The 25,412-nt window shown below is 59.3% G+C and overlaps 1 protein-coding gene across 1 annotated transcript in view; it reads left to right on the top strand.

The window, feature by feature from the left end:
- LOC122387412 (serine/threonine-protein kinase NLK-like) overlaps positions 1 to 25,412 on the top strand; it is a 44,624-nt gene extending 19,212 nt beyond the window's left edge. Inside the window, exons 4-10 of the mRNA XM_043377582.1 lie at positions 405 to 460; positions 9,544 to 9,650; positions 17,902 to 17,987; positions 20,947 to 21,135; positions 22,013 to 22,222; positions 23,502 to 23,703; positions 24,002 to 25,412. Of these exons, the coding sequence (XP_043233517.1) occupies positions 405 to 460; positions 9,544 to 9,650; positions 17,902 to 17,987; positions 20,947 to 21,135; positions 22,013 to 22,222; positions 23,502 to 23,703; positions 24,002 to 24,153 (1,002 nt within the window). The 3' untranslated portion in view covers positions 24,154 to 25,412. The remainder of the gene's footprint in view (positions 1 to 404; positions 461 to 9,543; positions 9,651 to 17,901; positions 17,988 to 20,946; positions 21,136 to 22,012; positions 22,223 to 23,501; positions 23,704 to 24,001) is intronic.

Below are 25,412 nucleotides of genomic sequence, written 5' to 3'. Positions count from 1 at the left end.
AGTGGCGCGAAACTCCGCCGCCTCGTCACCGCCGGTTTCATGACAAATCGGGGAATTCAGAGGATGGATTCCCTTCCGTGTTTTCCCATCACGGCTACCCAGTATTGACTATAAAATGATTGGTAACCATCCCACACGTCCATGGAAATTCAAATAAACATCATCTCAATGGCTTCGCGGAGCGATAACAACTTGATGTCTTCTGCAGAATCTGATGTAAAACATGACTGGAAATGCTTTTAGCTGTCAAGTGTTTTCAGTTCTCGCTTATATTCGTGATATAGAGCGTGCATTTTCTCAGCGTTGTGCTGAGAAATAATGAGTGTCAACTGAAGTATATGATTATGTTGTTTGCTTGTTCTCGATTCAGTGAGTGAGACTTGTTTCTGTTTGTCTGTCGGCAGGTTCTCTCGGCGTTGGACATCCTGCAGCCTCCACACGTGGACTTCTTCCAGGAAATGTATCCTTTTCGCTGACGGCAAAGGTTTGCTGCTCGATAAATGTCGCCGCTGGCCGTATGATTGCTTCAGTGTGATGTGGTAATTATGGTTATGCGCGGCTGTAAGTTGAGCAGCGATATCAGAAACTACGTATCCCGATGGAAATTCTCATTTCATGGTATCGCGATTCGAAGTAATACCCACTTTAGAATCATCAGTCGAGCCTGAGTGAGCTCACGGGTTCCATTAATCTTCTCCCGGGCATTGGTATACATGCAGAAAATGATACGCCGCCTCATCAAAAACCCCTTCACCTCGCCACACACTGCGTCGGATATCTCCCCACCTTTTCTAAACTGAGCCAATCGTCCCACGTCTCGCACTCGATCCGCCTGCATGTTTCATCACTGGCCGCCGCGTCCTCCGTCGCACGCGCCTCGGTCGCCCGTATCGCCACTCGACCGCCGGCTCTGTGTGTCCGGTCCTATTGAGCGGCTGGGCCGGCGACAGAACGGGGTCGTTGGAGCTGCCTCAGCCCGACAGTGATTGCGTCAGGGCCGCCGCGGCGAGCTGGCACAGCCGTTCTCTGTATCACTGTGGTCGAGGCCGGCCGCACGGCGTACCCACGCGCTGCTTCGACGGCGTGCGCTCTTTGTTGGAGAGAAGGGCGTGCGGCGGGCGGCGGGCGGGCGTCTAGTAGATCACTCGGTGGTGACGGGTCGACTAGTGGGCAGGAGGGTGGACCACGCGGCCGCGTGCGCGCTGTGCCTCTGAGAAATACGAGGAATGGTTGAGTGTAGAGAGAGACAAATTCAAAACACGAGAGATGGACGAGAGTCGTGCAGAGAAGCGCAGGCCAGCGCAGCGGTTCCGATCGGGCCGGTGTGTGAGCGCGCGGGACGCCCGGGCGGGGTCAACAGCACCGCTTGGTCCTGGCCGGCCGGGTGAGGCGAGGTCACCGCACTGGGGACCAGCCCAATCATCGCGCCACCGTCGGAGGGATGCGTAAACAGCGCCGGCACGTAACACGACGGCGGCCGAAACACAGCGGGCAAGGACACCCGGGAGAGTGGGAGGGAACTCTCCGGAGAGGTAGAGGGAGGGAGAGAGGGGATGAGGGTAGAGAGGGGATAGTGTGAGAGGAAGAAAGCGAGGTAAATTGAAGGATGTTGTCCGGAGAGAGGACAAGGCACATTAGAGATAACGATAGAAAGAGGAGGATTACAGAGGGAGAGAGTCGCAATATTCAGGCGGCAATGGACCACAGGCCAGCCCAGTGAGAGGAGCTGTTTCCCAGAAGCTGGTTGAATTGCTGACTTCACTAGCAGAGCCGTCTTACAGAGGCGTTTGCAACACAGCTGCCTGGGAAGGTTATGCAATGGCGTTGACTCGATGTTAGCGCCACTCAGTGTGTTTTATTGACTGGCTTGACAGCATTTCGCTCGGCCGTCGTTGAGCGAATTATGTGATGCGCCAGCATAGCTGACACTGTCGTCAGGCACCGAGCACGACTGAGTTCGGTTTAAAGCAGCGATTTATTATGAACTGTGTGCGGTAGGTACGGTTCCGCGCAGAAGTAATCTGACTTCAAGTCATAGTACCGAGTATGTCAAACATCACTCGGTTGCTGTATCAAGGCGCTGGGTTGGACGAGCGGCCAACGAGATGCGTTTATGGATTCAAGGTGTTGCCAGGGAAACCAGGCGGATGGTGTCCCGTCAGCACATTGATAGACGTCATACTCATGTCAACATAAATCCCTTGTCAATCGAAATCGCGCAGGTGCGTCTCATCCTCTCTCAGTCACTGCGTCGGACCTTGCTCGCTAGGCTAACCTGCCTGCACGGCTCGCTGTCTCTTCCGTCACCGGCTTCGCTGTCGGGTGAGCGCACGTGGCGCCTCTGACCCAGGTGCGTGCGCGTGCTGCGTGCGTCACCCCGGGGACGGTCGGCTCTGCACAGCCCGTGGGGTTATGTAATCGGGTGCACCGGTCACCCGGGCGCGTGCACAGTGCACACCTGCACAGCGCCGGGCCAACCAAAGGAACAACTCGCAGAGAATAGTTCTTATCTGCGTGCGTTTATGGTTTAACCCTGGATGTCCCAGTCTCTAATCAACGTGACCCCGCCTTGTTCCCATCCCGTTTTTATCCTTCAGTTCTTTTTGTTCTGCTCTGCCCCTCTGCGCGTAGATCGCCTCTACTGGAGTACTTGCTATTCGCCGCTATCCTGTTTCGATTTAGCCTGCTTCTCTGTCTCGTGCGCCTCTGTTTGGTGATATCCGCCTGTCTGCGACCTTTTGTCGCCCTCCGTCCCTCTGTCTCACCTCTTTCAACTCTCGTTCTCGCAGTGTCGGCTGTTTTGCTCTTTGTGTGGGCCGTTTCATCCGCTCTCATTTGCTGCGTGCCCTGCTTTCCCGCCGTTCTGTTTGCCTTGTTTCTTATCCCTGCCGGCCGACCGATACCCTCTCTCCAGTCCTCCCGCTACTCCTACAGACCCTCTCTCCGCCGGCGGCGACCATCGCCGTTGGTCGGCTTCTGCCGAGCTCTAATTCATCCCCACTCGCTGGGCCGTGCCATATTGGCTTATGAGCTGCTACGGGTAATCGGCGCCTACATGAATAATAACAGAGAGTGATTTTTTACTCGACTGCCGCTCGTCGTTCGGTGGGGCGATCTAGTGATTGTCGTGGCACCCTTCCCCTGCTCGGCCCTCCTGACTGTCGGGAGCTGTGTTGTCGCAGTGCTCAGATGCCCGTCCTGCCAGGGGCGGGACTGGCGGAGGGGGCTAACGCTAGGGGTCGGGAATCTGACGGTACCGAGGGGCTGGTGGGGTGGGGCGGCCGCCAGTGAACACTGCAGCCGACTGTGGGGATCAATGAGCACGGTAGCAACAGGGGGACGGTGCCCGGCCCGGGGGGGCGAGCGGCGCGCGGGTGACGGACGGGAGAGGACAGCCGAGTGGCGTCGGCGCCGATTGGGTAGGGGATGGGATGATCAGCCCCGGCTGATGGCGGCGGACCCTCTGTCGGCGGCACGTGCCGGACGAGCGGGCGGCATCGACCGGCGGCGGCGGCGGCGGCGGCGGCGGCGGCGGCGGCGTCATCGGACCCATCAGCGGCGGCAGATGGCTGCCGCGCGGTACACGGTGTACCCCGCCTGAGTACACCGACCGCGGAGAGCGGTTCGACGCTGCTCGGTAGCGCGGAGCATTGGGGAGGTACTCCACAGGGGATGGCATTCTGTTGTTTGTTTGCGGCCCTGGTGGCCCGTTGTTGGGGCGGAAACACGCTCTCAATATGCTGAGAGCTGTCTCCGGGACCCCTTTCTCATCAGTGATAGGATTCCGAGGATAAAGTGTGACTCTCCAGCTCGTTCTTACCAGCTGTCGCAATTAAACGAGCCGATCGTAATCAAGTTTATATGGGCTCCATAAATTAAGCCGCGGCGAATTACGCAGCGCTGAAATCGGGTCAGCGTTGCCAGGTCGGGCCGTCCTCAGTGCGAGTTTCACCGTGTGTCCGCCGTTCCGGAGGGCTGTTCGGTGTCGCTCTCGCGGCCCCGGCCGATCTCCCACCGGTGCTGTCGCTGGGCGGGGACCATGAGATGGAACCCCGTCGGGCCCAGCCCTCTCCGGTCCCAGACTGCGGCACCCTGTCCTGCGCCGATAAAAACTCAGGTTTGACGGCGTTCACAGCGCGTTGGCGACAAAGGGTGGCGAGCGGCCGGCGCGGCGGGGCCCATTGTGCCGCGCCACAGACGAGTTATGACGGGGCTGTCCTTGTTTTCACAGGGCTGGCCTCGGCACAGACCGGCCTCGCACAAAGCGGCCGGTTCGGTACGGCTCGACCACTGGGCGCACCCGGCTCGGGGAGAGACGCGGGGAGACGCGGCGTGGTGGGAGAAAGGGGCCACAGGGAAGCTGAAGGGGAGCTGAGAATGCGGCTCTCGCTGGCACTGAATACAGCGCTCCGGCCGGCCGGTTCGATCGACCCTTTCGCTTGGCACGGCCCCGGCACATTAAAAGGACGTTCGGGCGGTGGGACGCCACACGAACAGGGGGAAATACAGCCGGAATCTTCCTCCATGGGCGTGTGATGACTGCTCGTCTCGCCATCGCGGTCCATTTGTGCCGCTGGTTTGCGGCTCACCCGCCGTCATTCGGCCCGGAGGGGCGGGTTACGACCTGCGGGCTCACGGCCGCGCTGTGTTTGTGTTTGTTTGTGTTTGCCGCCGATGTTGGGCTGGCCCGGAGGGAGGGTGGTGGCCGACGAGCCGCCGGACCGCTGCTCGAGGCGTTACGGGACGCCCGGCGTGTTGTGGCGAGCGACCGTTGTTGATTGCGGCTAGCTCGGAGCCCCAGGGCCGACCGTGCTCGGGGCGGTACCCAGGGCGGGGAAGGAGCTGTCTGGACGCTGCTGGGGTGCTGCGACTGCTGAGTCGACCACACGTGAGCTGTCACCCCCGCCCCCCGCGCCGCTGTCCGCGCTGCAGCGGCGAAACTGGAGCACGGCTGCACGCGTGTCTCGTAGAGTGACACGCGGGGTGCGACGCACTATCGCGACCAGACCGGGTCGCCGGGTCCTTCGCCCACGTGCACGGTGCTTGGTGACAGCGGCGACCCGGGAGGCGGAATCACACCGGCCATAGAACGCCATGCCAGTTCCGTGTGACTGTTGGCCCGGGGAGCGGAGCCGCGGGAGCCGGGCGGTGGAGCGACCGTTGGCGCCGTCACGGACATTGATCGCCGGAGCTTTAAACGGGGAGCGGAACACCTGCCGGATACGCCGGTCGGCGCCCCGGCGTCCCGCTCCGGCCGCCGACTCCCCCTCATTCGATCCAGCCGCGTCATTGTTCCGACCGTCGAACGCGACGATGGGGCGCGGCCAGCCGGCGGGGGTCGCCCCCGGCCGACCCTCTCGCTCGATAGGCGCCGCGGGGCATCTGGCTGCTCCGGTGGCGGTGCCCTGTTCCCACGGCCGGCGTCGGATCAGCGACCGGCCGCTTGGGGCTCCGCCGGCGGGCGCCATTTAAAAATTAAAGGCCCGTCCGGTCGGCCGGCGGGGGCGGCGGTGGCGGCCGTACCTGCTGATGTTTACGGCGGAGGACGGTATGCGGCCAGATAGGATCGCCGGTCATTGCCGCCGGACGTTTTTGCCCGCTGACCGCCGCGCCGCGCCGCGCTGCCCTCTTTGTTTCTCGCACTCGCTCGCCTTCGCGCTCTCCTGCGCATCGGTTTCGCCGGCCGGTGTGAGCGGGATTCAGCACCGGTCGGCGGCTGCCCTCTCTCTGTGCGCTGTGTCGACCTGTTTGATTGCAGCGAGCCGGGCCGGTTTTTGTCTCGCCCCGCGGCAATCGGCCCCGGAGATGAAGGATGGAGCAGAGGATGCCAGGTCGGCCGCCCGATGTGGCCCGCGCCAGGCCGGCCGCTTCTTGCAGATAATGTCGTTTGCCTGGTGCGCGGGCTGAGTTTTTGCCGTGCGCGTTCTTCATTGGGTGGCCATTGTTGTGCGAGTGTTATTGATAGAGGAGGAAGCGTTTCCCTGACAAGATGAATGTGGGAAATGATGCGGCCGGCGGGTGTTTTTATCCGATGAAAAGCCATCCTTCTTCAGAGCTCCACTAGTCTTTGTGACACGAACACCCTCAGCCTGGTGCGTGGCCGTCACATTTACCCACCACCAGCCGTCTCCGATACCACTGTCTGTATTTGATGCATGGGTTATTTACGGTGCGTCGACACTTGCACCAGGTTTTACATGGTGTTGTCATCCCTGACCTGCACGTCGGTGAATGTGACGACAGGCACCCGGTATGTGTAGTTTCCGTCTGTTCCTCGTCTCCTTCAGCAAAAACGTCGTATGGCGTATTTCCATTAGGCCAAACAAAGCGAGCGCGCGACTGTGTTTTCCCTTGATCGCGACGATAACCTATATTTCTGGCGGTGGTGGTATGCGATCAAAAAATGTCGTCCGACCCTTTAGTCCCTGTTCGGGCCGGGAGCGAACCCTGACTGGGTGATAACGATCGCGAGCCGGTCTGGAGGCGGGTCCAAGAGTGGGCTGAACACGGCTGGAGTCCGGCGCTCACTGACAACTGGCCATTCAGTACGCGCCCTGTTCAGGACAGTGGGCTGGTGAACTGTCCGCCTTTTTCCGACACTGCCGGAAAGTGTGCGTTGGCCCAGCTCGCCTCACAAAGGCGTCCCGTGAAATTGGACGTGGATTGTGCGTGTTTCGATCGCGGAAAGTAGCGCTCCTTTGTGCTGCGTGGTGGACTGGAGTGAACCCCACCTTTGTCGCTCTGTTCGACCCGAAGCGCTGTCAGCTCTCGAGTCACTTAGCTTAGCAGTTCGTGACATCGACACAGAGACTTGGCAACGGCGGCACACTAAAGTGAGCGCCATCAGTTTCAGCTTGTGGCAAGGGAGTGAGTGTGACGGCCCGAGATCAGAAAGCCGACTTCTCCTGTCCTCTCTCCTGCTCCCTGGGGCCTGGCCGCTCTGCTCGCCCGGTGCCCGTTGTGTAAACACGTGCGGCACCGGTCGGCCGGTCAGCGGTCGCCCCGGCCGGGCCTGACGCCGCTCCCCTCTCTCTATACCACACCACAACCACCGACCCACTTCCTCAAGGTGTGTTCCGAGGACCGTGGATGGTGATCCGACCAACATGGATCCAGCCCGGTGGTTCCGCGATGTGGGCGCGATGCCGCACTGATAAGCACGTGACGTGCAGAGATTCAGAAAAGTGAAGATGTTTGACAACAAAATGCCGCTGTTTTGTCTTCCTGGATACGTTGTGCGGTGTCTTTTTTTGGTTGCGGCCTGATTCCGCTGACAAAGCGCCGTGATTAAAAGCTGCCTAACTGCAGTTCAACAACGCATTAGGGCTGTTTCACAGGATCGCTCTGTATCATTTTCAGCACGGTTTCGAGAGTCAAGACGAGGGCCACACTTCAACGCGATCCACTCGTAAAAACTCGGTGGGTTTCTGGGCAGGAGCGGCAGATTTCCCTGATGTGTTCAGTGAAAAGTCACTAGAGTTTTTGTGTCAGTGTCGAAACATGACATGGTGCGGCAGATAGCGTCGAACATTCCGCTAACCGGACGCTCCGAAGGCGAGAAGAGCTGTCATGTGGCGGCCGTCCCGCTGCAGCAGTACGGAGAGGACGGCCGGTTTCCTGGGCCGGCTAACTGTGTCCACAGCGGAGGAGAAACTCGCCGGGCCGGCCGACAATAGGGCGATCTTTCCGCGATCTGCGCACCGTCTAGCGGCTGTGATCGTATCTTTGTCACCGAGACCCGATTGGACGGCTTTATCATGTTGCGTGCGCGGCAGCGGCGCCGCTGAAAATTACACATAAATCTCGACCCTGGCCGGTCACGATAGCCGGGCCGACGCGTGGGATGGGCGGCGGCGCGCGAAAGCAACGCCCGCACATATCATGCGCCGTATGTTTAACACGCGCAGTAACTGCCGCAGTTCCTACAGCCTGTCCGTATCACTCGACAGACCCGAGTAACGGGTCCGACAGATCGGAGTGTCCGGCCGACCGACCCTGTCAGCGTGATCGATGGAAGGTCCCGCGGGATGTTTACGCCCGAGAGGTCGTCATGGGGTTTGTGGTGACATCACGGGCGGTAGTTACACCCCGCCGCTGACGAGTTTATCGTGGAACGACTGCGCGATCACTGTCGACCCACCTGCGCCTGGGGCGAGAATAGTCTCACGCCAAACGCCCCAGGCGTTCCCATGCAACAGGCTTTCCTGTAACTATCAAATTGATTAAACAATTTATCCATAAACTTCTTAAGCAGATGCTCAAACCTTCTAAGGCGAGCAACGTGTCGGGAATGGCACACTAGCCCTCGTTTTATATTGATATACCGTCAGTGTGCTGCGCCTGACGCCCGGTCGTTGCGAGGCCCGAGCTATCGGCTGTTGCTTAGATCTGAGGAGGCAAAACGCCGGGACGAGCTCGTAGAGCCCGCCGAGAGTCGTCTCTGTGGCGGCACGGCGAGGGGAGGTTTGGAGAGCGCGAGCCGGTGTTCAGAGCGCGTATTGATCGTGAGCGCGCCGCTCTACCGGCTGCCGGTAACTGGTGTTGGCTGCCTCAGAACCGAGCCGTGACGACGAAGACGACGGCACGCACTCGTGGGAACCGGGGAATCACTCGAACGGCGGAATGCTCCCGGGTGGGGCTGCGGAATACGCTCGGTGCGCGCACAAAGACGTTGATGGTTTGGGACTTAGGAAAGCTCGAGCTTTTATACCTACCTACAGCCTTGCCGACCACGCTCCCCCTTCGCGCTAACCCATTTACCCTTTACCACTCCACCTCACCCACCCCTGTGAACCGGACGACCTGCGGTCACCGGCCCGCGCGACTCCTGGCCGGTCGATCCCGACTGAATCATTTATCGGCCACTGTAACTGATGCAGTCGTTACCCTCATAATCACCGTGTCCATTTAGTGGACGGAAACACTCGTAATGAACCACGCTCGACTGCTCCACGCTGATGTCCGACGGAAAACGGTGGGTGCTGCGTCATGCACTCATAATCATCGTGCGTTCTAACGGCTGTCGTAAAAGGCACAAATGGCCTGTTGCACGACGCTGCCTGGCCGTGGGTTCAAACTGCTCCGGTGGTTATGTTGGCAGCGATTGATGCGGGCGAGAGTGTAGGGAGACATGGCTGGACTTGGGCAAAATATGGGAGGAGTGCTTTAGGTACACTCGGGGGCAGATTGATGTTCCACCACTCCCTACCCATCGGGCGATCCCATGGCTCAGCACTGGCTGCTGCCAGTGTTGCCTGCCCTCAGCACTGCTCAGCACTGCCTGCCAGTGCCAGTGCTGCCAGTGCTGCCACTGGCAGCAGCCAGTGCTGAGCCATGGAAGCCTGATGGGTAGGGAGTGGTGGAACATCAATCTGCCCTCGAGTGTACTAACAGTATTAGTCAAACGAATAGTTAGAATTGTGCATCATTCATCCCGCTCCATATTTGCTTTCAGAGAATTAAAACATGACCAGTTGTCATTATGTTTATCTAATGCCTACAGTACTTGTCCGTTGTTATTTTCCTTGACTGTCACATGTTCAGATACGTTGTGACGGAGCTGATGCAGAGCGATCTCCACAAGATCATCGTGTCGCCACAGCACCTGTCGGCAGACCACGTCAAAGTCTTCCTCTACCAAATCCTCCGAGGTGAGTGCCGAAGGGGTTTGTGCGGGGGAGTCAGGGGAAGTGGGGCGTCAGTGTAGCGGTGACGCAACATTTGTCACCGATACTGATGTGATGTTCGGTTTGTGTGATCAGTATCGAGTTATCGCTGTTTATGCCATCAGTGTCGTGAACAGGCCGGGTTCAGGAGAGTTAGTGGTTATGTGTGGTCGGGTTGAGCTGTAGCCGCACTAGAGGGCAATGGTCCTTGAGTTGCAGTGCCTCGGTTGTTTGTTGTGATTGTCACGTTGTTTAGAAGTGAGTTGGTGCGCTGTTTGTTGAGGCTGGTTAGCATCTGTCTGCTCATGCATTTTAACCATCAGAGACGTATTATTTGAGCCGAGTGTGACTGAGTCGGAATCGAGTGACGTTTGAGGAGTTCTGTATCCGCCCAGCCATCCATTTACTGCGCTTCTCTGTCTCCCCTGTCCAGTTTTCGTCCCGGCTCTGCAGATTCGCCCAACTTCTGGTGTCACGGTCTGGCGCGATGCCAGTGTCACCCTGTCCCCTGCTCTGCCGAACCTCCGCCGCTCCTCCGTCGCTCGTTCTCCACCCTGCGTGTCTGTGTGTCTGTTTGTCTGTGAGTGTGTGTGTGTGTGTTGATGGGGAGCCGGCGTGGGCCGTTCGTTTGCCGGGCGCGGCGCTCGCTCGCTGCGAGGGGCAGATTGAAGTCGGCATCCACCGCCGGCGGAGCACGGTAGGACGGTATCGATCACAGTGCCGCCCGGCGGGGACGCCCGAGCGGGGCGATGGAGCCGGCACCGTCACCGGGACATAGCAGACACAGAGACACAGACAGATACTGGCAACCAGTGAGATACCAATGCCGATACCCGAGTAAACGCAAAGATAGACGGACAGACAAGCACAGTCACCCAAGCAGACCAACACACTTATTGACCGCAGACATCTGATTTAGCACCGAATGGCTGGTTGACGCACTCGATCACAGCAAGCTCACTCAATTAACATGCAACTTTCGGCTGACATGAGCACACACCTAGAGATACACTAACACGGATAGGCACTCGCGCCTAGTCCACATTGACCGACAAACAGACTTACACAAACAGACACCCATACAGACAACACTGAGAGACAGACGGCCAACGGCACCCAAAGTACCGGTACGACTGGGATCATACACGGACCCAGAGGCCCTGCCATCTGACCCTCGGGCACCGCCCTCCATCCTCTCAACCCATTCCGCACCGTTCGTTGTCGGTAGGACGCCGCCGTTTTTCACGGCGCCGGTGATGCATCATGTTTTTGTGCGCCTTCTTCTGCCCCTGGTGTCTTGTCGCCCCGTTCGCCTGGCATTGTTTCGTACCATGGAACAGTTTATTGGAGGATGACCGCTCGGTCGCTGCCCTACCGTCTCATCTCGAGGCGCATTCCTTTTCCTCCGGTGGTATGTTCGAGACGTGTGTGATACTTTTGGTGTCTCCTACTTTTTGCCAATGCCTAACTATCTTCTCACATTTTCTCGTCTTTTTACTTACACATCCTGTCTCCCGTCTTCGACATTTGTCGGGTGTCGCCGCTCGCTACTTTAGCAGATTGGCCCTTTGTTGCTCTTTCCTCGATCCGGGCATGCTCCGTTGTTTCTCCCCACCCTACCTTATTTGCTCAAAATATCCTAGCGGCTGCCTGCCAGGCCCACAACCGCTTTCCCCTCCTAGACTCCACTACAGGCCCATATCCAGCCAGGCGCTCGTCGCTGAGGCGGAGAAGGCACCAGTTGAGCTGCTGCTCTACCGGCCGATTTATTTCACCCTCGACTCGGCTGGTGCGGATTGATTACTGAGACGCGTCGCGCAGTGCCCTAAGGGACGCTGCCAGGCCCGCGCCGAGCACGGGAAAACGCGTGCAACAGCTCTTTGGAATTGGTCGTCAGAGAGGGAAGGGGACGCTGGGATGTTCTGGAGTGTGGTTGAGGAGTTTGCTGCCCTGGCTTCGCCGATGGGTTGTGCGGTGAGCTGGCTTCGCCACTTAGTTCGCATCTGTGTCGGAGGCTGGCGGTGACGCGGCGGACCGTCGGGAGATGACTGTCTCCTGACCCCGCCTCCTTCTATGAGTCATCGTTTATATTCTGTGACCGCAATGGTCCCCGCGCCCTCTGAGCTGGCCCACCCGTCTGTTTGTGGTGACGGCGGACGGACCGTCAGTGCACACCGCGTCACACCCGTGACGGTCTGGGTGCGCCCGCCGGCAGCTGTGACGGTCGTGGCGACATCAGCTGCCGGCTGTCGTTACTGAGTGTGACACCGCCCAGTGCTGTTAGGACGGCCTTGCCCGCATTGAACGCGTCACTGCCTCATCCGTCAGCATTGCGAACTTGTAGCTCACCCCGGCCGGCTGACGCCAATCGAGCTCCGCCGCCGGCGCTCAGTATGACGTCACTGCGCCAACTGAGTGACGTCATACGCCGCTCATGACCGGTGTGCAGCGGACGGATGACGTCAAACTTGGCCTCGACGTGTGGGATATGACCCGCTCGGGCGCTCCGGGCAGCGGGTGCGCAGCGCACGCCGGGTGCTGTCTGCACCCGGGCAATTTGTGCTAAGGGTGTCCGAGCAGACTTCCTTATCGATCAGGCGGCCGCGTGAGTGTCCCATTCTCCCACCTTTTTCTTCTTGCCTTCTCACATATGTACATATAATGTACCTAGGTGAGCCGTGGGGTCTGCTCCGCCCTTACCACTCTGTGTACGCCCCTCCCCCAGCTCCTGCAGTCGAACAGACGCGCTACTTCCCACAGATTGGGACATACGGCCCCCGAGGTGCGCCCAGTGCCACTAAACCAACCGAAACTTACCTCATGAGCGTGGAACTCTGAGCGGGTTTCATAAAATGTGGCGCACTGGATTAACCAATAACCAGCGAGCCATTTCGCCACAAAGGCACAGTGTTAAATGATATCATTGAATCTTGGGAAATGTGTGAATATTCAGTAATTTCATTAGTTGAACCATTGCATCTGGTCTAGTTGGAGCCTATTTTTCCGCCGTTCTCGTCTGCCCCACCCTGTGAATTTTTCTCTGGCAGTTTTGTGCAACTGCGCTTTGTATCTCTTAGTGAAGACAGGCTCGACTGGATCCGCCGGCCACCAGGCTCGCTGTGCAACAGCCGGCCCTGGATGTGGGTCATATTGCGTCACCTGTGCCACTGCTGTGTGACGGTACACCTGACCCGGCGTATGACGTCATACCGGGCTGGGACAGGTCGCGGTCCAGTCACGGTCAGGTCGCGGCCAGGTCACGGTCAGGTCACGGTCAGGTCAGGGAGAGTTGCGTTTGTAGGTAAACACTAGCTGACTGTCATCAGTACGAGTTATTGCGAGTTGTTTTAAACAACGATCGATGGTGTGTGTTGCCTTGCGCCGGTTCTGGTTGGATTACCACGGTCCCAGCTGAGCCATATGCAGCAATCTCCATAGCCAGCCGGGCGAACTAAACCCATTGTTGGACAGGCCGGTCGGGGCAGCGCGACGGCGCAATACTGGCCGATCGCGAGCCTGTGACGACACAGCGCCTGGGCCGCGGTGGCCGCCCTGTCCACACTGTCCACAGTGTGTCGGGTGGACGTGTGGACGGTGTCGCCACCCGGCCTTCGCGGTGTGGTGACCACCGTCCACGGCTGTCCAGCCTTAGTCCATGTGCTCGCACGGTCGGTATGGGTCATGTAGCAGGCTCAACCAGGAGTCTAAGCAGTCTCACGGCAGGCGGAATAAACTTTTAGTATGCCATCGGTGTGACCATTCCCGAAGAAAGGAAATTGCACGAACGCGTGTTATCTCCGTAATTGCAGATCTGTTCTGACAGTGAGCCTAAATATAGAACTGAACTCCATCTTACTGGATTTCTGACCACCCGTAGCGATCCGTTCAGATGTCAGTATTGGGTCCAGCGATCCGTTGAGATGTCGGTATTGGCCTCCGGGACCCAGTGAGATATCAGCGTGATTCCCGGAAACTGAATGAACGCACCCGACGAGCGGGCGTGTGCGCAGCGCCGAGCCGGAAGTCGAATCACTCACGGCCGCCGGTCCGTCTGACTTGTTACACATTACTGGTCTCATTTCGGAGACTGACTCGTGGCTTCAGGCTGGTGGATTGGGATGTGTCAGTTCAGAGCGGTTGAGCTGGCGGAGCTCGACCTCGGCTACGCTTGTCGCGGGCGGGGTGACTGGCTCGGGTGGGCCATGGCGCTGACTCGGTAGGTTGGCTGACAGGATGTGCGTGAGAGAGGCCGCCGTATCTAGCGGAGCGGCCAGGGCCAGGGCGGCCGTGCGCGACTGCCCGCCGGGTTAAGGCCGCGCGGTGAGCGGGCAGCGCTGCTCGCTGAGCGCGGCCGGCTCCTGACGACGGTCACGGGCCGGCGCCGCCGTTCCCGCCGGCTCTTTGTGGCTGCGATCCGGCCCTCTCTCTCTCCCGAGCCGCCCACCGAACCGGCAATCGCGGCGCTGTTTCGTAAACGCGCCTCACGCCGGCCGGCTGACGGCTCCGAAGAACTTGACCCACATCGAGGGCCCGCGGCTGCCGCCGTTGCCGCTTCACTCTCTTTCACCGGTGTGGTTCGCCGGCTAGCCGCCAGGGGCGCTGCAGTCGGCCCCTCACCGGCGAGTGGAGGTTAGGCCATTTGGCCCTGAACTTTACCCACTGAACTCGGGGAAACAGGTCAGCTATGGTGGTGACCGCGACCCGGGGCGACTGTGACCGGTTTTCCGGGGGTTGCACTACCACGCACTTTCACTCTGCGTGATTTTATCCCACGGGTCGCAGCCAGTAGGTACTGACCGATGTTTGTTGCAAACAAAAGCTGTGCCAGTTTTATATGCGATGTTTTACTTGTGGCGCCGGGCGTAGTTCACTGGTTACCCAGCAGTGCACTGGTACTATTGTCATAAAAGCTTCTTCCCTCTTCTCCCCTCCCTCCCATCTCCTTTCATTCTCTCCTCTTTTCTTTTCGTCTCTCTCCTCTCTCCTCTCTCGGCTCTCCCATCATCAGGGAAACACCTGGCCTCGCACAGCGTGAATTGCCCGTGTGACGTGGCCCGTGTGAATTGTGAAACACGCCGCGCACGGCTTCGGAGGGACGCTGCTGGCGCGCTCTCGTGTGGCAGCCGTTCCACGCTCACAACGCTGGCCCTACCATTGTGCCAGCAACTGCCGGCTGTGACAATGCTACGAAGCCAGACAGGGACGCTCTTTGGGAGCCGTGCCGGCCGCCAGAGCGCGGTGGTAAAATCTGCCTACCGAGGCCGTCTATTCGTGGCACCGAGGACAGTGCTGCCGCGACTCGGCGCCCTCACTCCAGGACATCCCCGTGCCTTCCAAATGACTGCGGTGGCGGCTCGGCGTCCCGATGAGGTGGCCACCCGGAAAGTCTCTCCAGAGAGCGGGTCTAGACAAGGATAGTAGTGATGACGACTGAAGCATCAGCAGGCTCTCCTCAGGCTAGCTGACGTGAGCTCGATAGCGTGGGACCAGTCGAAGCGGATCTCGGTATCCCGGTTTGGACTGCGGCATTTCCACTGGTATTTCCTCTGGCCGGCGCGGGCTCGGTGTGGGGCTCTGCTGTGATAGCGGCGAAGGGGATTCCGATACCGAGGTCGGGGATAGGACGGACACGCGGCCGCCGCCGGACAGCGGAAGTGCCACGTATCTCCCGGCCGGAGCCGCTCAAAAGACGAAACCAGTCGAGTGTGATGCCTATGGCGTCCAATGGCGGAGAGCTCCGCAGCTGTAGAGCCGTCATGTACCGTCATGGTCATCGTTTTGCCTCTTCATGCTCTCACTGGCCTTCGAATCATCAATGTGTACACTGTACACTGCATTTATGGCCTCTCTGGCAGCACTAGCACCTCTGCTGGCCCACTGTGGGCGGGATTGAGTGTGTCCCACAGGCAGGGGAGGAGCAGGCTGAACTCACTGCTCCGGCTGTCAGGGGGAGGCAGAGAGAGGGACGGATGAGGGATGTCTGAGGACCTCCCGCACACTACTGCAACACGTGTCCAGAGCCCCACGGCTAACCGCAACACCAGCCGCAGACGATGAGGAGAGGCAGCGCCACGAGCGAGCCATGGTGACATTTGGTGACCGACCCGGTCAGCACTGTTTACTGAGACCTGGAGCGTTCTGGTGGCGTCTGAATACTAGGCTATAACAGCAACCACTGTTAGGGTCTGGCAATGACAAGGACAGTATGACAGTAACGATTTCATGTGATTGGTTTATCATTTTGTATGGGTTTCCTGGCCAGTCAGTGCGGGGTCCTTGTCTATCCTGAGCTGCTGTCTGCACCGGATACCACCCGGCGGGGCGGAGATGCCAGCGGTCACCCCGGTATGCCGCCGCTGCTGCAGCGGCACTCACTGCCGCTCCGGCTCCGGGTTGGCAGGGCGCGAGATGGGAATCACTGCGAACCATGAGGGGACGAGCTAGCTCCGGCGTGGGAACTGTTCGCGCCCGGCAACCCTGCAGTCGGACGGTCAGGAAAGGCGGCGGCCGCGCGTCGCGATCAGATCGCCTGGGAAGTAAAAGTGACGCGGTGCGTCAGGTTGCGTCATTGCGGCGTGTTGCGGTAATCGGGGTGCCATCTACATAGGTATGTCCGAGTCTGAGCTGGTGATGAATGTCCTGTGACTAAAGCGATTGAGCGATTGGGTACGCGGATTACGGTCGAGTTGATGTGGTAAGTGGCATTGGGGCGAGCTATTTCGAGCCTATTTTACGGCTTTAGGTGTGTGCTGATTCACATCGACTGGCCATGTTGCTATGTGAATGATCATATTGAGGTATTTAGTTGACATGCCAACATGACTGAGTTATGCTGTAGGATAACCACTACATGGACGCAAAGCTATGGCTCAATGCGTAGGGATCTTTTCTATCACCGACTCTGTGATGATCACATCTTCACTCGCGGGCTTCCATGACTCGTCACGACTCTTATGAGTCGATGATGACTGCGAGCCGCGCGTGGCACCATCGAGACGCCTGGACGTGATTGGTGCGCTGTGGCCGTGTGGGCGACTCTAATCATGGCGTTCCGGCGGTGCCATGCGCTGTCCCATTGCCGTGCCTTGCCCTATCCCGCCGTAGCATCCCATCGCCGCCTGCCCTCTAGCAACGTGCTATCCTATCATCCCTTCTCTCTCCCAACGTGTTATCCCATCGTCCCTCCTCCCTCCCGCGGGAACATCCCATCGTTTCATCTCTCTCCCACCATCCCATCCCATCGCCCGTCACCACCAGACGGCATCGGCACCTGCCTGACGACCTGACCGGGCGGCCGCGGCACGGTGCGACCGACCCACCCGGTGAAAGGGAGAGGAGCTGCGCACGATCCCAGCTCGGCGCCGTACAGCTCGACACGCCTCGCTGCCTCCTCCAGGGTCGAAAGAGCCACGCCGAGTTGAGATGTCGCCACAGGGATCAGGCACTCTTGGAGAGTTGGTTAGGAGTTGGCCGACAGCTGGTGAAGCTTTGGTTGAGTTTTGTGAGACATATGACCGAGCCTTTGTTAAATTTTGTGCAGTAGTTCGTGGGACTTTGGCGTAACGGCCTTTGTCGAGCCTCGTTCAAGCTTTGGTGGAGCTTCGGCTGAGCTTTGGTCGGTCGCCAGCTGCGGGCGGCCTTGCCGACTGCGTGCAGCTGAGGGCGGCGATCGATGATAGAAAATAGCCGCCCCCACCCAGCTGGCCGCCCGGCGGGCGGCGGGCGGGGGCGGGGGCGGCCCGCCGCCCTGACACGCCCGTCACGGCACACACGCACTGTGCGCTGTCCCACCGCGCCTCCGCCCGAGCCGCTGTCCACCGGGCTTTGTTTGTGGACAGGCAATTTGTGGCTGGTGGCTGGGTTTGGGCACGCGGCTGAGCGGCAGACGCGGCGCACCATTGTCACCGCTGTGACCGTGCCGACGCACCGTAAACGCGCTTCCGTTGTCCTGTTTGTGTGCCCTGTGTGCCGTGTGTGTGTGTGCGAGTGGTGAGAGGCTATGTAATGACCGTAGATTATGGCTCAGGAGACCCGTGATAGACCGAGTGTATCAGCTGTCAGTGTGTCCGTGTGGGAATGAGAATGTCCTTTCGTGACTGCTCAACATAAATGCTGCTGTATTGTGTACACTGGTTACATATTTGTGGGTGATGCCATTGTCGTTACAGTGCTAGGTTTTCCTTGTTCTCGCAATGGCTCGCGAGCAGTTGACTGACGGGAGAAATTTCCGTTTCAGGCCTCAAGTACCTGCACTCGGCTAAGATCCTGCACAGAGATATCAAGCCCGGCAACCTATTGGTCAACTCAAACTGTGTCCTAAAGGTGAGCTTGCTGTCTCATGACCGCGGACGCAGCGTTTTTCTCTGCCCCGCCGGCCGCTCCTCTGTAGGTTATAATTGGTGGTTGCCGAACGCGGCCGTCCCCCCAGGGCTCGGACCAGCCGGTCGGAACACCAATATCGTCCAACTCGCAAGAAACCGGGCAAAAACGTCGCTTCTTTGTGCGCGCCCGGCCGCGGCAGAGGTGGCGGGGACGCGGCGTGCTCCGGCGCGGCGAAATGGGTCAGCTGCGCCGCCGTTCGCCGCGCTGCGCCGGCAGTGCCGCGTGTCGCCGGGCGCCACTTTCACCGGCCTGTTGCCGGGACGGACGCGCCGAACGGATGGACGGATGGGCCGAATGACGGCGACGACGGAGCCGCCGCCGATGGAGCGTGGACGACTGATTGTGGAGCGGCCCGGCCCGCCAGCTGGGCTGGCCTTGGCTGTCGCTCGGCTCTGTGAGCTCAGGGATGTGCGCGGCGGGAGGGGAGGGATTGCCCGCCGGCGTCTCCCAGGTTCTGTCTTCCCACCATCGAACCGACCGCCATGTGTCCCCAGAGGGTGACGGGGATGGCGGACGGGCGCTGCTCTGTCCCCAAGTGGCTCCGATGACCCTGGCTTTCTGTCGGGTCGGGTAGGGTCGCCTATGCGGGCAGTCCGAGGGTCACTAGTGGCAGCTGCTGCAGCGTGTCTGCCGGTCCAGCTGCTCCATATTAGCACCATCATACGGCAGCTGATCTCTGCCACCGGGCCGGCCCGTGGTCACGTGCACCGGGTGATGTGTGCTCGCCAGGTGATATAACTTGATTGGTGATACGGGCTCGCCAGGTGATATAGGCATGTCGATTGTATAAAATGTATACTAGCCTGCCGATACGAGGACCGCCTGCCAAGCCAGCAGATGGCACATCTTGCGTGGCGCTCTGCGAGATGACCACGCGTGGAGTGTTGACCCAATGCGGCATGGGCACCCCCTGGAGTGGTGCACATCTCTCGGTCTGCTGGCCGTCGGCCAGAACACACAAAACAGCTGTCTGAGCTGCCGTCCGGCTCCCGGGCCGTCGCGGAGGGTATTGACTGGCTGTGGTGTGTGCCGGTTTGGATAAATTTGGTGAAGAGAGCTGCTGGGGATGAAAACCGGCCTTTTAGTGTATTTAGCCGGTTGCTTACTGACGTAATCAACTGCTCGAAGCTGATCATTGATGAACGATAGCGACTGGATTTCTGGTGACATTTCGTGCACAGGGTTGAGGAACTTATGTTAAAAAAAACCCTGGCGAGTGTTTGTCAGAGGAAGCACCGTTGACCTGGCGGAAATTCATTTAAAGCCCATGAATCACAGAGCCGCTGGGTAATGTCTCACGTGCGATTCATTCCTGGTCGCCCTCTGACTCAGAGGAAGTAGTGTGAGCGCGGACATGGCTCTGACGTTGTACGGTACCTGGTGAGGTGATGGAGAACCGGTGACCGGTGCTGACCATGGGGCTGCCGCGGTGCATAGCTTCCCTCTCCAGGAAGCATGGTGCTCTCGGTACTCATAATAGCATATAGGAAGGGGTTGGGGCTGTGGTAGGTAAGGGTAGAGCGGTGCTGTGGGTCCGTTGAGGTTGATGTGGGACCATGAGAGACCCATCCGAGCACGTACGATTTCCCATCGGCTGGCTTTTGCCTAGTTCATTGCCAATCGTACCAAGAACTCGCCTCATTCCACCCCAAACTCGGCGAAACTCTCACCATCTTGTCAAAGCTCGCGGTGTCGTCATTCCGTCCAGCTCATTTCCATGTAAACCCGATCGATCCCTGCACCAGTCTGGCTCGGTCCGGCCCAATTTAATTCTCCCCACGTCAGCGCGGCCCGGCGCCGCTCCCATGTTGCTCTGCAGGCCTTTGTCTCGCGCTGCTGGAAGGCGGCCGAATCGCCTGCCATCCTCTGTCCTTCTCGGACGGCAGTTTATACGGCCTCGGGCGCAGATCAAGATGGGCCGCCGCCGCCAAGTGGGAATCCAATGGGGCGCGCCGGCTGGCCGGCAGCGCCGCGCCGCGGCTCGTCCGGCCCAGAGTATATAGAACACCGTCCGGCCGACGGAGGACAAAGAGTCCTGCACGCGGCCGCTGGCGCACAAAGCGGCCGCGCCGCTGCACGTGGCAGCACCGAGCGGGAGTCGCGTGCGCGCCGGCTGCAGCGCCCTATGAGCGGTGCGCTGGCGGCCCGCCCGTCGACCGCGGATTGATCAATGTACCGGCGAGTTTTGCCGGCGCCGAGAGGGCAGCTGCCGCGCGGCCGCCGGTGCAGCGTTGCGCCAGCTGCCGAGCTGGTTTTGGGCGCTCCGCAGACCCGGGCACTCTCGGCGTCTGGCTCGTTTTCCCCGCGCTGCGCCGCAGTCGCTACGAGAGCCCGCTTTTTTTTTTGGCGGTGACCCTCAGAGAAAGCGGCCGCCGGCTGCTAAATTGGGTCGGACGGCTGAGCCACACTGCTGGTTTGCGGAGATCGTCACGGAACGGATAACCGGCGGCTGCGTTTTGACACAGAGCTGTCACCTAGGGGAGGGGTCAGCCGCCACGCCCGACGCAATCCCTGACTGATGTGTGCTATTTGGTTCGGTTGGCAACCGGGCGCCGGCCGTCGGCCTCGCGTTCGTCGCATCTGTGTTTTGCAGAAGGATATCAGCTGCTATGTCCAGCTGTGAATGCATTACGATGTACCGTTGGAAGGTGTTGCGAAACGCCTGTTACCTAGTTGAACACCGGGGCACTGCGGAATTACTTGATATTACCGTTAGCCTTTGTTCGTTCTTCCCTGGTTATTCAGCTTTCTTGTCAAACTTCCGCTTATGCAACGAATATTGTTATAAATGCCTCCTGTTAATGCCCATTTGCTGTTTACCGGTGGCGCCGAAGCGTTTTATCTGAGTTGCTTCTCTACACCCAGTTCTCTTACACCTCCCTCTGTCTTTCTCCCTCAGATCTGCGACTTCGGCCTGGCCCGTGTGGAGGAACCGAACCGGCGCCGCCACATGACCCAGGAGGTGGTCACGCAGTACTACCGCGCCCCGGAGATCCTCATGGGCGCCACACACTACGACGCCGCCGTCGACATGTGGTCGGTCGGCTGCATATTCGCAGAGCTGCTCGGAAGGAGAATCCTCTTCCAGGTAAGGCTTGTGTTCTGTTTGGTGGTTGCCTAATGAGATATTTGCTGTTGATATTTCAAGGATATCAATGATGGGGCTGCATTTAGTTAAGCACTTCGTACCAAATTTTAGTGCGCTGGTCGGAAATCTCACTTTTTAAATGTTTGCCCTCTGGAGGGCGGACTGCCACGCGGTACGTCAAACCTCGGTGACACTTGTTCGCTTCCCTGTTACACATTATCTTTTTGACAATCTGTCCCCTGTTTCACGGTACCTAAGTGACACCCCTTGTCACACGCTGGCACCTCGGTGACATTCTGTCCAATCCTGACCGTGACCCGTTCCGGCCGACTGGGCACGTGCCCGGCCGTGACGGTTCCGGCCAATACCAGGTGACCGTGGCCCGACCGGCGCGGTGCTGTCGCATACACACACACTCGGTGTCGTGACAGTCCACCCGGCCCTGACCCTACTCCACCCGCCCCTCACCACCCACTGACCCGGCTGACTGGTTGTTAGTTTGTCAGCACTCAGCATCCAGGGCCGGTGGTGGTACAAACTGGTCTGTCACGCCCGGTCGACCTCTTGTGTTTTCTCCGCACGGACCTCCGTCCGTGTGCTCGCCCTGACCTTATCCTGACCTTTGTGAGGCGGTGAGCGGGTCGGGCGTGACCTGAGTGCTGGACGGAGGGCGACTTTCCATCTGATTGGACACACTGTGTTTGTTACTCGCCTTTTCCTGTCATGCCGCGCCCACGGCGATTGCCTCCATCCCTTCAAATATCACCCGGCCTCATACGCAACCTTCTCTGACCCATGCCCTGCCCCCGGGACTCTGACCCACGATTGGTAACCCGACCCGACCGGTGACCTGACCTTTCTCTCCGTATTTCGACAGGCGTCTACACCGATCCAGCAGCTGGAGCTGATCACCGACCTACTGGGCTCACCTAGTGCCGAGGATATGTCCACCGTGTGCCAGGGAGCGCGCCAGCACATGATGCGCCGCCCCTACAAGCCGGCCGCGCTTCATGTGCTCTACAGTCTCTCCAGTCAGACGAGTCCCGATGCCGTCCACCTCCTGGCTCAGATGCTCGCCTTCAGTCCAGTGAGAATTGCGATCAGTCGGGGAGCTGTTGGGGAGGGTATAGGTGGGACCTCAGGCCTGGGAAGGATCGAGAGGAGGATTACATAATTCGAGAGACAGGAACTGATAGTGTAGTGCGCAGCTCGATGGTTACGGAGATTGGACTGAATAATGTATAAACGGAGGTGGGCTGGAAATCCGATTCGTTGTGTTTTGGTTTCGGAGTTACGGAACCAGGATGTGGTAGGAAGCTGAGCTAAGTGGACGGGAGCATGCTTCCGAAGTCAGCAGCGCGAAAATGTTTTCATTTTGTTATTGTTGGGTCAGTTATTAAGGATCGCCGAAAGTTGATTTGTGAAAGTTGATCGGGAAGCGGCCACTCATTGTTTCTGTAGTTTGGCAAGTTCCTTGAGCGTTACACAAGATCTCCTCCTACTGGCCTTACATCGCTTCCGGATTATATGACGTATTACAAGGGCAAGAGGATTTATCCGCCAGTACTAGGGATTAGCCCACAGTAAGGGCTCTCCTGTCACTCCCTGGTTAGATGCGGAAGTGGACGACTAGCCTAGACTGAGGGTCTTACTAACAGTCGTTTCTGCCAGTACAATGTAACGGTTCCAAGCCGATGGTGCCCCACTGGCACCGTCAGACAATGCCTGTTTCACCTGTTGTCATGGCACGTGGCGCGGTGAGCCAATCTGGCACGAGAGATTACCTGCAAACAACAGCGCGAGGTGTGAACGGGACGCCTGTTTTCTCCCCAGTCCGCAGAGGCGTCAAACGGGCATGGTTGCGTCGATGTTGCAGTTTGCTCGCGTGCCTTAGCCGTGGCTGATCCGGCGGTGTTGCGACACCTAAGTAGCCACGTGCCGGTGTCTTGTCCTGACTGCTCCGCGGCCAATGTAAGACCGTGCTGGCGCGTGTGACGTCACTCAGAGACGGCGGTGACGTCATGGAAGTTACGAAATACGCCGATGTTGACGGTGGATAGGACGGTCTGATGTAGCGGTGAAACGGCCGGCGAGGACCGGCTCCGCTGGCCGCACTGACCGAGCCGACCGGCACCTCAGAAAGCTGCTGTTCATCAAATAGTGTTGCGGCTAACTCCGGTCTTGGGAACCCACTTACTAGGAAATACTTATAAATAGGAAACGATTTTCTGACCTAAGCGCGGTGTTTGATAGACGTTTACCAGTTCACCAAGTCTCACTGCTTGCGTCTCAACATCAACCAATCTATCTCCGTGCGCCTTCCCCTAGACTTGCCCCCTCTGACCACCCCCTCTCTCCCTCCTCAGGCGAAGCGTCTGCGCGTGACGGACGCGCTGAGCCACCCGTACCTGGACGAGGGCCGGCTGCGCTACCACGCCTGTATGTGCCGCTGCTGCTGGTCGGCCGGCGGCCAGCCCCGTCAGTACACACAGGATTACGAGCCGAGCGCGCACCAGGCGTTCGACGATACCTGGGAGCGCGAGCTGACGTCGGTCGTCCAGGTTAAAGGTGCGTATCTGACATGTCCTGATCAGTTGTCCGGTGGTGATATTGCTTGGACCCATGAAATAGCTTTAGGGCCGTAGAGCGACCAATGGGGTTTGATATAAAGGGCTGCTTATTCTGTGCTTGTGGATGTCGTGGGGTATCTGCCTTTTCTGGCTGACTGAGCTGTGCCTTAGTGGCAGCGCCTCTAGTGGATAGATTAGAAAGCAGATGTTGGCTCTCTGACACCAGACGGCGCTAGCATGCCGTGCTTGCCACCCCAGTCCTCAGTATGCTGACAGTCGCCCCACTCTCCCCACAGACCGGATGCGGAAGTTCATCGTGAACCACATGAGTCCCGAGAAGGTGCCGCTGTGTATCAACCCGCAGTCGGCGGCGTACAGGAGCTTCGCCAGCTCGACCGTAGCGCATCCCAGTGAGCTGCCGCCCTCGCCTCACCAATGGGAGGCGTGACGCCAGCGCTGACTAGGGCGCGCTCCGGCGAGCGGGCATTCTCAGCTATCGACTGCCGACTCGTCCGCTGCCGCTGGCCGCGCCCGCTGACGGCACTCCGCGGCGGCGGCGGCGCGCGCGCGGCCGGCACGCGACTTGATCTCACATGCCACACAGCCGGGCCGCGTCGCGCGCACGATCTCTGCGCGACTGGACGCGATGTCTCTGCGCGACTGGACGCGTCATGGAGGACACAATAGACCGCGAGGGACACAGAGTGGGAGTGCGAGGGACGGAGGGAGAGAGTTGGTGTGGGAGGGAGGGAGAGCGAGCGCCGCCCATTTCTCCGAGACCGGGACCAGAGTGGCGCCCGCCGGTGGCCGGCCGTCGGGCGCGGGTGTCAGTGGTTTGTGTGTGGTGAATGTGTGCCTGGAGCGTGCGCGTGTGTAGGCGGCTGTGCGCGAGCGATCGGCGCTCGGCGTGTGTGACTGGCGTGTGTCTGTCTTTCACTGGTGTAGCAGCTCCCTGCGGCGCGGTGGTCTCTCTCATATCAGTCGGTATCTAGTCGGGCCGACGGCGGTGGCGGCGGCAGCGACCGGACGCCTTACCTCAGCGCCCGTCTGCTCTGTTCGCGGGCGGGCCGGCGCTCCTCATCTGTACATAGATCGACGGCGCGGCGGCGCCGGTCGGCCGGCCGGCCAGACGCGGCCGCCGACCTGCCTCCGCCGCCGCCGCCGCCGCTGCTGTCTCCTCCGCTGTGCTCTGTAGTGCATCTTTGTCCTATGTCTCGTGTTTGTACTATTTTAGTGCGAGCCCCAGCCGCTCGGGTGGCGCCGGTTTTAGCTGATTGGGAGGCTCGCTCGCGTGCTCTCGGCGGTATGTACTGGACGTGTCGTATGGTCGGCTCCGGGTCGGTCGCCCTGCCGCGCGGCGACCAGGCTCCCGGCCGTCCCAACCGCCTCTTCCTCGTCCGACCCAAGTGCGACTTTCACAATGTCTGTGATGTAATTTACAATCAAATGCTGCACATTGTGTGTATACCGCTTTTAGGTGCGCTGGACGGAGGCGATTCTCCCGCGGTGACTGCGAATGAAATGCTCAAAAATGACAGGCGGTTTTAAAGGCAGACGGGGCGCACTTGGCACGCGACTGATGGCGCGGCGGGCGTTATTTCACTTAGAAGACCACTAAGTGATACCAGAATATACTGACTAATTGAAGCACTGTGACCCTCATCGAATGTAAAACATGTATATTAATACACTTTTGTATCGCCGAAA

The sequence above is a fragment of the Amphibalanus amphitrite genome, unplaced genomic scaffold (genome assembly GCF_019059575.1).
Source record: "Amphibalanus amphitrite isolate SeventyFive unplaced genomic scaffold, NRLGWU_Aamphi_draft 000286F_arrow, whole genome shotgun sequence".
In the NCBI taxonomy this organism is placed as follows: Eukaryota; Metazoa; Arthropoda; class Thecostraca; order Balanomorpha; family Balanidae; genus Amphibalanus; species Amphibalanus amphitrite.
Note: the sequence above shows the minus strand (reverse complement) of the source record. Positions and strands in the feature narration are given on the sequence as shown.